The following is an 11,600-nucleotide window of genomic DNA, read 5'->3' as shown; positions in this document are numbered from 1 at the left end:
CTCAAAACATTGAGATCCGTGACTCTGGGGGCACAGCATTGGCTGCAGTAAATGCTGGGGGGTCAGTGGGCCCTCTGCTTCACAGCAGCCTGGTGTACCTCAGTTCTGTGCCCAAGAACTGATGCCCAGCCAGCCCCCACCTCTGCATATCCCCTTGAAAATGCTATAGCTGAAGCATGGGGACTTCCTTGTTCCTCATTCTAGTCACCCGCTTATGTGGAAATAGGAAACACTGTGAAGGTTCCCTCCCTGTCAAGCACCTGTGGACACAGCCTCTCCAGCACATGCTCACTGAAAATGCCTCGAGCTGAGGTAATTACTGGGTTATAGCAGTACTAGAGCAGCTTTTGGGTGATGGCCCTGTTATTATTTTCCCTACAGTAAAATCCCTGGTGCTGCATGTGAGGGCCAGGCCAGCATTTGTGTCTCTGGGCTGGGCTAGTGCTCCAGGACCTAGGGGCAAGGGAATGGGGATTTGTGAGGTTGCAGTCACAGGCCTGTGTCATCCAGAGGGCATGCTGCAGCTTCTGCTGCTGGGCCTGGGCTGCTTCAAGGGCAGAAACATCCCCTGGCAGGGGAGTAGAGCACAGCCAGGTAAATGGTACACAGCTGCACAAGGCAGGTGCTCCTGGGTCTTCCTTGGCCTCCTTGAGGGAAGATATGATGGAGACTGGAAGGCTCTGCTCTGCCTTACCCTGCTGGAGTGAACTGCATGGCTTGGGGATGAAGGTGGAAAGGAGAAAGCCCTGTGGTGTCAGAGAGGAGTTCACATGGTGATGAAAGCCTTTGCCCCCATGGAGAGGACCTGTGTCTGTGTTTTTACAGCTGTGTCTATGCTGGCTTCTAAGGAACCACGGGATGAAGCAGCTGAGCCATCATTGCTAGCTGATCACTGAAGGCGGGTGTTGCACTGCCTGCTTTTACCTGGCATGCTGAGTGCCCAGAGGGACCTGCTTGTGATAAAACTTGGTGCACAAAGCAGCCAAAGGCAGCTCTGGTTCTTACAGTGGAGAAGGCTGCTGCAGTGTAACAAGTCTTGTTTGCATCCACTGCCCTCACACAGCAGCCTGCTTCGGCCAGGACATTCCTCCCTCCTTCCTGATAGCATCTGCCCACACGTTTGCCTGGCCAAGACATTCCCAGCTTTGCTCCCACAGTGATGAAGGTGATGGGAGCTGCCTGGGCTGGGGCGAGCAGCTTGTGTGGGAGCAGTTCTCTCTTGTGACAGCTTGGCTGTGAAAGCCAGAGTTCTTCACTTGGTGTTATTCCAGAACTCCATGTTCCTGGAAAAAAAACCTTATGCAAATCTCTTTTTTTTTTTTTTTTTCATTAAAAACAAACAAACAAAATAACCACCACCACCAAAAATAAGTAAGTACACATAAAAAACAAATGAATAGCTGCTTGGCTGGAGAAAAACGGAGCTGCAAACCGAACTGCAGTCTGAAGATGTGAGAGCAAGCCAGAATGTATCATTTCTGAAATGCTCTGAAGCCTGAGCCGGTAACTTGCAGAGAGGAAAAAACACCCCAGATTCAATGTTCCCATGGTCAGCCCTGAGATAACCCCAGCACTGCTGCCCTTCCCTCACTCCTTTCCTGCTGGAGGCAGAAGGGAGGGGAGGCCACAGCTGCAGGAGGAGATGCTTGTGCAGGATTGTGCTGAGCAGAGCCATCCTGGTCAGCGCGCAGGTTGCCTTGCTAGGAAGACAGGAAGAGATAAATCTTTTTCACAGCAGCCTGTGTACTTCAAACAACTGTCCCTGCTTCGCAGACATAATTGATGTGTGATACATTTTGAATGGCTGCAGCCCCACTGAAGATTAAATAATTGGAAGACAACAGTCCTCTCTCTTCTGCCTGCTGTGTCTTGGTTTGCGCTTTTCCTCCTGAGTCTTTGATGGCAGCAGATCCTCAGAGCTGGGGCTGATCTGTGCTGCACAGAAGCAGCATCGTGACTCAGGGCAGCTCCCAGTGGTGGATGTGGGTGTATTGGAGCCAGAGTTCCTGGTCAACAGGGAGGGCCTCCTAGTCCCAGACAGAAAGCAAGCTCTGTGCTACTGAGTGCTTAGCAGGGAGTTTCTTCATAACTTACATTTTGACCTCCCAAACTTGAATGCATTTGCCCATTTTCCTTTTCACAAGATCAAAAACGACGTTTTGCCAGAGAGCTAATAACTCCCATGGCTTCTCATTAGGGGAAGCAGCTAGTAGGCCCCTGAGAGGACTGACGGTGGGGAAATGCTCCCTGCTGGGGCTACTGAGATAAGGGGACAATGGGGAGTGCAGCCCTAGAAGCCGGTTGGCAGCACAGCTGAGTTAATTGCTGACTGCTGCTTCCCCACCTCCATCTTTTTCCCTGTGGTGTTCTGCCATCCCCTCCCAGCTCTGGCACCTGCCTTGTACCAAGTGGGTTCAGCAGTAACACATTGGAAAACCAAAACCAAAATCACACTGGAGATGGTTGATGAGAGCAATTGAGGGCAACGCGATCTCTTCCTTTTGGCAGCAGTCCTGCCACCCCCCTGGGGCAGTTGGTGGAAATGCAGGGCTGAGAGAGAAAGGCAATGCTTGAACTGTTGCTGCCTGCGAAATACAGGCCAGGATGTACTAAACGAGGACATTGCAAAGGAAAGTACATTATTTGCACAGCAACTGCTGGGAAAGGACCTCTGCCAGCAGGCTGAGCAGCTGCAGGGGAATGTACAAACCCTGTTCCACCTTGTAGAAGGCCTTGCACAGAGAGCAGAAAAGTCTACGCTCCCTGGCTTGTAGGACTGGGAGGGAAGAAATACGCTGGTGGCAACTGGCCCTACAAAATCCATCACTGAAACTGGCAGCGTCTGTGGAATCTGTAACAGTTTGGAAATAATTTCAGGAAAAGTGCTTAATAAGCATCAAGGATGTTGCAGTGGTAGCTTTGTTCGGCTTTATTAAAAAAAATAATAAGTATTTGAAAAGATTTTCATGAGATATGTCACAATTAATGCTCACAAAATCATGCAAATATAATGACTTGTAGAAGAAAGGTTTGTATATATATATGCATATATATATATCTTAATCTGTTCTGGGCTATCTCCTCAATGTCTGAATGTGCAGATGAGAGGAACTGGAAATGGATACGAGTTTTTGTGTTGCAGACAAGAGTGTGGGACCAAGAAGATGTGTCAGATATTGAGGAAGACTCCTTCCCTCTGACTGCAGACAGGCTTCTGGTAGAGAGCAAGCAGCTGCACACACTGGGGCAAGGCATCCAGCTGAGCAGCCATACAGCAGCAGAGCACTTTGCTGTGATAATAGTGCTCCATTTGGGAGCATATACCCTGTATGGCTGCTGGCTGGGATGGGGAAAAATGCAAAGCTCATCATAGAAAGACCAAAAAGCTCACCGCTGGCCTTTTCTGCCTTGTTTTTCTTTTTATTGCTGTTTAGAACCACTGTGTTAAGACTGGATCGTCTGTAATATTTGACATACACAATCAGAAAAGGAAAGCATGTCAGTAAGACAGAGCCTGTCTGCAGCATTAAGCCTGTGAGGAACTCCTCAGCAGCATGAGTATTTCCTTCCAGCAAGAGCTGGGAAAGATGGGGGAGTGGGAGTTGATACGTCTGTTTATGGAGTGAAGGTTCATGCTCTCTCTCTAAAAACTGAGTCTTATCTACAGCATTGCCCTCTATCATGGATTGGAGGCTGGCAGGCATTGGGCTTGCACAGCCAGTGTCAGGTTCTGGTCACAGCTTTTTGACGCTCTCCTGAAAGCAGATGCAAAACTCCAGCACTGCTGTGTTGTGCCTGAACTCCAAGCAACACCAGCAGTGCTTGATTTGACGGAGTGTGTCTTACCAGGAGTTTTACCTTTAGCCTTAGATGAGCTCTCTGTGTCTTATTTAAACAGGATGCCTTTGCTTATTAGTACCGCTTTGATGAGGCTGAGGGCTGCTGGTACTTTTTTAACAGCAGCTGATAACTTCCTGACTTCTAAGTAGCTGGTTTTACCAGCTAGTAAAGCAGCAAGTTTTATTATTGTTATTACTGAGGGTGGGAGAAGGAGGGGCACTGATAGAATCTCCAACATCAATGGCACTTATAAGCTTAGTTTTCAGGAAATGGTTTTTGGTCTCCACGCATTACAATAATATAAAATCAAAACATTCTGCACCAGCATTTCAGTTACATGTCTGTGGCATGTTTGAACAGTGGGAAAACATAGTGGATGGCTTCCAGGTTTACAGAGTCATGAGGTCACTTCAAGGTAGATCCTACAGATCCTGATATACTTCATGGACTAGCTGGTGACATCAAGTAAATATCTGTATTGCCAATATGGGCTGTTAGTGCCAAAAAAGTGAAATTATGAGATAGTATCACACATGTCCATGTGCAGGCTACACTTTGCTGGACTGAAGCTGCATCCATTTCTTATTTATTTGTTTCTCATTCTATATTTCATTGAGATAATCTTGGTCAGGGTAGATCAGGAAGCCAGTAAATAAGCTGTCTGTCCAGTAGGGATCATAAAAGAGCCCGTTTTGTTCAGAGTAAAAGATCTGCAGCCACACTTCATCATCTGGCTTCAGAGAAAGAATGGTTGATCCAGAGGCAACGTCGTGGTTCCCAGTGTTGGCATCAAAAGTCTTAATCCGGTACTGCCCGTTGTGGACCAAACCAATGGCCAAATGTTTGTTGGCCAAAGTGATATCATAAGTGAAGTAGTAAATCCCTGGGATGCTGCATACAAACTTCCCACTGGAAGCATTGTAATGTCCTCCCTCGTTCATCAGGATCCTGTCAAATTTAATGGGGAGCCTTTCTCTTGGATAGCTCTTAGAGACAGCTACAGAGAAAGCAGATTTGGCTTTGTTGGCATTGCAGGTGCAGGGTCCTGGCATCCCAGTCTCACCTTTGTTCCCTTTGGGTCCTTTTTTTCCTGGTGCTCCATTTTTTCCAGGATTACCCTTTAAACCCTTTGGTCCTCGTGGGCCTGCCTTGCCAATCGCTCCTGCTTTCCCCTTTGGTCCCGGCTTGCCTGGGTTTCCTGTTCTGCCCTGTGGACCTGAAAAGCAAATAACCTTGTAAACTCTTTAGTGAAGGTTTAACAAGTGGAAAGGGGTTGTATCATTGCAGCAGTATATTTTCAATTGGTAGGAAAATCCTAGTGGTAAGAATCCAATGAAATACCACCTAGGGCTGGACACACATAGGGACATAAATCATGTAAATACTGGGATTTATGCACTATCTTATTACCTGCCATAGCAAGGGTAGATGGCTGTGAGTAGAAGCTTATTCTCCAGATTCCCTGTTCTGAGTGTGAGAGAAGATGCAGCTTTGGCACACTGGCATTATGCTGAACTCGGAGTGCACTCTAGTGTGGTGATGGGAAATCACTGTCTTCTGCCTCCAACTGACCCCAATACTCACAGTGAGGACTGAGAGAAAAAAGACCCCCATCGTAGGACCAGAGGAAGGTGGATGTGTGCTTTGATTTTGATGGAGCGTGGTCAGAGCAGTGTCTGATACCCAGTGAGGCCGTTCCAGGGAGTCAGTGCTTCAGTTTTCATTTGATTCTGTTTCCCTTGAAAGCAGGAATCAGAGACCAGTGTTTTGTCTCTCATATAATGTGTGTCAAAATGGAAAACCTCCCTCTGGAGGAAATATGTGCAACAAGAAAGGGAAGATGAAAACAATTACATGCATCATTACGAATCTATCAGCAAATAATATGTTTTGGAAGGTTTTGGCACGGGTTTTGGGATGATGTTTGATGTACTTTCTGTTGCTGCTTAGGCTGATTAGACCTTCAAGGATTCGATATTGTGAGAATAAAAGTTTCCACCTGCTGCTGTGGCACTGCTACGTGGGAGCGCCTGGATGTGATATGAGAACCCAAAACTCACTGGCAGGATCTGAAGAGAGGGGGATGTTGAGAGGAGGAGGCTGGATTCCTGGAAGTGTCTCATGAGATGTAGCCAGCTCTGAGGCTTGGATGTGGGATGACAAGCTGATGTTAACTGGGTGGTTGCACTCATGCTTTTACATTTTACCCTTGTTTTGCAAAGAAGCTCTTCCCTCTTACCTTCATCACCGTGATCTCCTTTGTCTCCATCCTTGCCGTCCTTGCCATCTTTCCCTGGAAAGCCCATCCTGCCAACTGTCCCTGGAGTCCCAGGTGCACCAGGAGGGCCAGGAGGACCAGGGGGGCCTGGAAGGCTGCACGTCAGCTGGGGGCCCTCCTGCAGCGCTGCCTTGGCAAAGCCCCCGAGGATGTGGTTGGCCACACAGGGCACAGTCCAGAGGAGGAGGACGGCAGAAATCATGGCACAGTCTGGAGAAACGAGATGAGAGCTCGGCTGATGTGTGTGGCAACCCATGTGTGAAAGCAGCAGGGTGCACTCTGCCAGGGCTGTGTGAAAATGGGGCACAACTGGGAGTTTTTTTTCTTTTGACAGGACAGGGGAGCTTTTTATTTTGGTACGTGTTCCTTCGTACCTCTTTGCTCCTCTTTGCCCTTTCCCTAAATACAGAAGCAGGGATTATGAAGTGAGAAAACTGCCTTTCAGATATTTCTTCATGCTTTGGAGCTGAGGCAAATTTGCAATAGGCAGATGAGCTGTGATACCCCCAATCTTTCATTGGCCTTTTGGTCAGGCAGGATCCTGTGAGGCATGAAGCCAAATACTGTGAGAATTTAGCATCTCCCTGGTAGCATTATGTTCAATTCCTGCACTGGAAATGAGATGTTTGAAGGGTTGCATACATTTCGTGTTGCCTTAGTGCTCCCACCCCAGTATCAGCTCCTGAAGGGAGTGGGAATGCACATTACAGGCTCCAGATCCGGCCAGCAATATGCCATACATAAATGCTGAGTGGGAGCCTGCTGGTTCTGAGGGATGTATAATTAAGAACACGCAGAGGAGTGGGGAATGCAGAACAGATCTCTGAGCTGGATGTGGCTGCTAAGTCATTTCATTCTTACAGGGATCCTAAGGAAAGCTCCATCCTTGCTTCCCAGTAACCACCTCAGTTAAGGAAGGAGAGAAGAGAGGAGTGTTTGGAGATGGCTGACTCTAAGTAGCTGTGGCAAGGAGACATTCCACTGTGGAGCATAACCTGGGGAAAAGCATAGATGAGACTGTTTGTGTGGAGAAGAAATGAGCAAGAGTAAAGCACGGGGCAGAGGGCAGCAATTTATCTGAACCTTTCTATTTACCTCCAAGCAATGCCCCTAGTTAACCCAGTGGGGTAATACGCACAGTAGCCTGAGGCTGGCAGGTTCAGGTACCAACACATACACACATGGAGAACATCTGGCCACCTGGGTGCTCTGCATGGCTAGTTTGGGGCTCAACAAGAGCACTGCATCCCACATCACCGCAGCGTCACATTCACAAGAGGATTTACAAATAACCTTTTAAAGAAATCCCTTTGAAAAAATAAAACAACAAAAAAACAAAACAAAAAAAAACCCTAAACTCATTCTGTTCCACCTTAAAAGGAAAACTGCATCTTGGTGTAGAACATATAATGAGTTCCAAAAAGCAAATTGGAAACAGACCAGCATCTTCCCTTTCCTCGGTATGAGCAGCAGAGCTGGCACTGAAGGCCATGCAGCACAGTTTCAGCTGAGGTCTTACTTTTATCGGTACATTTTAATTCATGCTTTTTGTAATAGGGTTCTGGAGGCTTTTGGCCCTGACAAATGCCTGCTGTGTGGGACTGCACCCCTGTGTCTGGCAATGTGAGGGCCAATGGCTGAGCACTGCCTGGGGGAGGATGGGGCAATTGCAGATGCAAGCAATGCTGAGCTGCTCTGAGGTCAGTGTTGGATGCTGGCAGGCTCCAGGCTGAGTCCTCCAGCTCTCATTACTGCCAGGACATCTGTTGGCAGCCTCTGAGCTCTGAGGGAGGCTATAAAATGTGCGGAGAATGTCTGGGTCCTGAGGCAACAGGATGAGCCACAGGCAGGTGGTGACAGGTGCCATCAGCTGGGATTTAGGGTCGGTATGCCCTGCATCCTTCAGCTGAATCCACAAGAATTGCTGCTGTGGGGTCCAGGGCACCCCTTGGGCTTAGTGTGTTCTGTAAAATGATGCTGTAGATCCCCATGCAATGCAATGACAGTGAGAGCCTCTGTATGGAGAAGGAAAACTGAAAGGCACATATATAACTTCTGATATAAGCCAGTGAAGTTGCTATAGCAGATATGAACTTGGTCTGCTGCACAAAGTAGTGTTAAAGGAGTTGAAGGAGAACGATGGATCTCCTGCACCCAAAACTACATCACCTCTTCTGCTGTTTCCTTCCCTGATTATTTCTTTCAACCTGGGCTATTGCCTTTATGTTTCCTGTGCAGGTGTTGGAAAGCTGACTGCGTGATAATTTAGCTTCATATTTGCTAAGTTTTCCAAGTTAAGATTAAGAGGGAGAGGGAGACAGCAAATAAATAAATAAAACAGGGACGAGGGAATGTACTCACCCAGGCTCAATCTCTTCAGTGAGGTCTTGACAGGCGCTGGGATTCCGCTCGGTTTGTGGCAGATGTTTTGCTGCAGATCCCTGTCACGTCATGGAGCACAAACCCTGTCCTCCTGCGACTGCGTCCTTCCGAGTGAGCTCTGCAGTTCTGACTTGATGGGTCTTTCCTTTCGATGAATGTTTTTCCCTGTTTCGCATGTATTGCTGGCTTCCCGCTGCAGCTCTAGGTTTTGGCTCAGCTTTGCCAAAGGCATATTTTTATTATTGTGTAATGGATCCGAGCCTCTTCCTCTGTCACGTGGCGTGGGCAGAAGTTTCTTGTGTATGGAATAATTTAGGCGAAGCAGTAAGGCTAGATCATTCAGGGCTTGGAGTGAATGACATCCTTGTGAAGCAGCAGCTTTGCAAAAGCATATGCCGAAAGGAGACAGAGGGTATTGCACAGAGGTGCTGCAGGAGGGTGTGTGAGATGAGGCACGGAGACTGACACTGAGATGATGGAGTGGGAAAGTTCCTGTCTTTGGAAAGGCTGACATTTTGCTTTAAGTTTTCAAAGTAATCACAAAGCCCCAGCAATGGTTGGCGATGAGGTAGATGCAGTGCTGCAGTGGGAGCTGTGGGTTGCACTCAGCTGTTGTGGGATGGTACTGCTGGCCTTGGGGCTGCTCCATGCCCTGGTGCTGCTGACAGTGGACACAGGCCCTGCCTGGCCCTGAGGCCAACACAGCTGCTGCCATCCAGGGGGCACATCGTGTTCTGTTCAGTGCCGAGGGCCAGCAGAGCAGGAGTGCTCTGCAGGTGTCATTCTTCTTCATGCCAGAATTTGTCTGCACCAGAGATCTGATGTGGCTGGTTTTTGTTTTCAGAGTTTTTTGTTTGTTTGTTTGCTTGAGTTTTTTCCTCTCAGAACGTGGTGAGAGCGGATTTAGCTGCATTTATTTGCATTAGAGACACAACCTATAAATGGAGCGTATCTGCAGTTGGCTTTGTGACCTGCAGTCAGTGATGCCGCTCCTGGAGGGGTGAGAATGTCTCATTGCTGCATGGATAGCAACCAATACAGCAGAGCTATGAGAGCATTAAAATACTGTGTGTATCTTGACATTTACAGGCCCCTCTCCCCTGCACCCTGCAATGGCTTTTCCCACCTAAGTGTAAGCAGGATGTGGCCCTCAGACAGCACAGCTGGAGAGCGTGATGGCAGCACACGCTGTTAAACTAATGAGCCCCTCTGCAGAGAAGAAGAGCAGCCCTGGCACGCAGCTCTCCATTCTTTTTCTTTTAATCTATGGCAAGATACAAGAGGTGCTGTATCTCAGCAACAGCAGGCTTTCCCTTTCTGGTTCTCAGAGAGAACCCGAATGCACTGTTATAGACATCGACCTTGCAGCAGTGCCTTCGTAACCAGACACAAGGAGTCAGACAGGACAGAAGCAGCTGCAGCTGGAGGTGGCCTAACAAACAGGCAGCCCTCAGGGTGAAGCAGGTGTGTCTGTCTTCAAAGATGAGTGCAGGCCCTTTGAGTTTTTATTTTTATGTTTGGAAGATACCGATGGGAGGAAAAAGCATTTACTCTGCAGCAGGTCTGCTGGCTTAGTGTGGAGCAGTGATTGGAGTCGCTTTTATTGCCCTGCCTAAAAGGAGCTTGGAAGCCTCTGAGCACTCTTTAGAGAGTGATTGTCCCTCTCCAAAAGCCCCCATAAAATGAGTCAGAACGCTTTTTAAACTTAAAGGGTACGTTTGAGACCATCAGATCTGCTTAGGAGCTGCTGTCCTAACCCATTAAGATAAAAATAAATAGAGTCTATTTTGGGAGGAGGGAAGTGGGAACCAGCCCAAACATCAGTGAGACGCTGCCAGTGTGTGCAGAGGACAAGTGGTGCTGCGGTTTTGTTTATCTGACTTTGTTTTTGGTACTTTCTTTTGTCTTATGCGTCTTTCTAACTCAACACCAGCAGTCTCTGACTTGCCACGACTGGCTTCCACTGAGCTATCCAGTAAAACATTTAGACAAGAACTCTTCTGAAAACGCCTTGTATTTCTCAGGAAAGCTTAAAAATACGGTGTGGGGAATTAGTATGGAATTCTATAGGAGTCTAAGCCTGTAGTCAGAACACACAGCGATGGAAATGCGATGGCTTTGGTTTGTGCACGAGCAGGTTACATAGGGCTGAGTGAGCATCTGAAAGCAGCACAGTGAAGAGGGGGAGCAGATTGCTTATCTAGTAGAGAGTGGGGAAAAAAATGCAAAATGATCTCCTTGAACTGAAGGCCGGATACATATGGAGACAATAAATGAAGTAGAAAAACAGGAGGCGATCCAGAAACCTTGCAAACTCTGTGTAATGGTGCATGTTCTGAAGGCCCAGGGGAGCCAGACCTGGGGTTAGCAAAATCTCATAGTTGGGATCTGAGCATCACCAACAGTGACGGCAGCACCTGGGGATGAGGGCAGCACTGCCCAGGTCAGGAAAGCTGAGTGCCACAACATGGTGCCTCTGTCCAGCCAGGCAAAGCAGCATCCGCCAGAGACACTGCATGCGAGTCATGACAACCTGACATGGGCAGCATCTCCTTGCCCTGTGCTGATGGAGCATTGCAGCAGGTGCTTCAGCATCCGCCTCCTGCAGCACTGCTAGCGTTCACTGCAGCAGCTTTGGAGTAAAAAGTGGTGATGGGTTAAAGCTGAGAGGGGAGGTGCTGTTGGAAGGTCCCACTCCTGTGGTGCAGTGGGAGAAAACAGTGGAACAGCGCAGGGCCATGAGCTGTGCTTGGTTCCAAGTGCAATGCAGACAAGAGGCCGGGTGATGGCTTTCTTAAAACGCAATGGGACGATGAGAATATCTTTTTAAGACTGCTGCTGGGAAGCTTTGGGTTTGCTCATCTGTCCATGGAACAATGTTTCCCAGGACAAAAGGTTTTTGTCCCACTGAGGTCTGAGATACAGTATTATTTAGCAGAAGCAAAGCCCACCCCTGCCTGCTATATCTGGGTGGGTCTCTGCCTGAGTCATCCCAGAAGTGAACAGATTTGTTGTAAGATAACTAGCTGAACTTGCAATGATATGTTTGCCTTTTTCTGTGTTGCATTCAGCAAAGCTAATGCCACCAGGAGAGCTAGAA

At 48.1% G+C, this 11,600-nt stretch overlaps 1 protein-coding gene across 2 annotated transcripts; it reads right to left on the bottom strand.

Moving 5' to 3' along the window:
* Positions 1-2,907: 2,907 nt before the first annotated feature.
* Positions 2,908-8,894, bottom strand: C1QTNF2 (C1q and TNF related 2). 2 transcript variants are annotated; one of them, XM_072348207.1, is made up of 4 exons: positions 8,480-8,582; positions 6,980-7,113; positions 6,080-6,328; positions 2,908-5,056 (listed from the first exon to the last, which is right to left on the bottom strand). In XM_072348207.1, the coding sequence occupies exons 3-4, from the start codon at positions 6,318-6,320 to the stop codon at positions 4,443-4,445; spliced, it is 855 nt and encodes a 284-aa protein (XP_072204308.1). In that variant the 5' UTR covers positions 6,321-6,328; positions 6,980-7,113; positions 8,480-8,582; the 3' UTR covers positions 2,908-4,442. The 2 variants fall into 2 exon arrangements, with proteins under 2 accessions (XP_072204308.1, XP_072204307.1); XM_072348206.1 differs by lacking the exon at positions 6,980-7,113 and having other exon boundaries at positions 8,480-8,894.
* Positions 8,895-11,600: the final 2,706 nt, after the last annotated feature.

This window comes from Excalfactoria chinensis, chromosome 13 (assembly GCF_039878825.1).
Source record: "Excalfactoria chinensis isolate bCotChi1 chromosome 13, bCotChi1.hap2, whole genome shotgun sequence".
NCBI lineage: Eukaryota > Metazoa > Chordata > Aves > Galliformes > Phasianidae > Excalfactoria > Excalfactoria chinensis.
The sequence above is the reverse complement of the archived record's forward strand: the minus strand, read 5'-3'. Positions and strand labels throughout refer to the sequence as shown.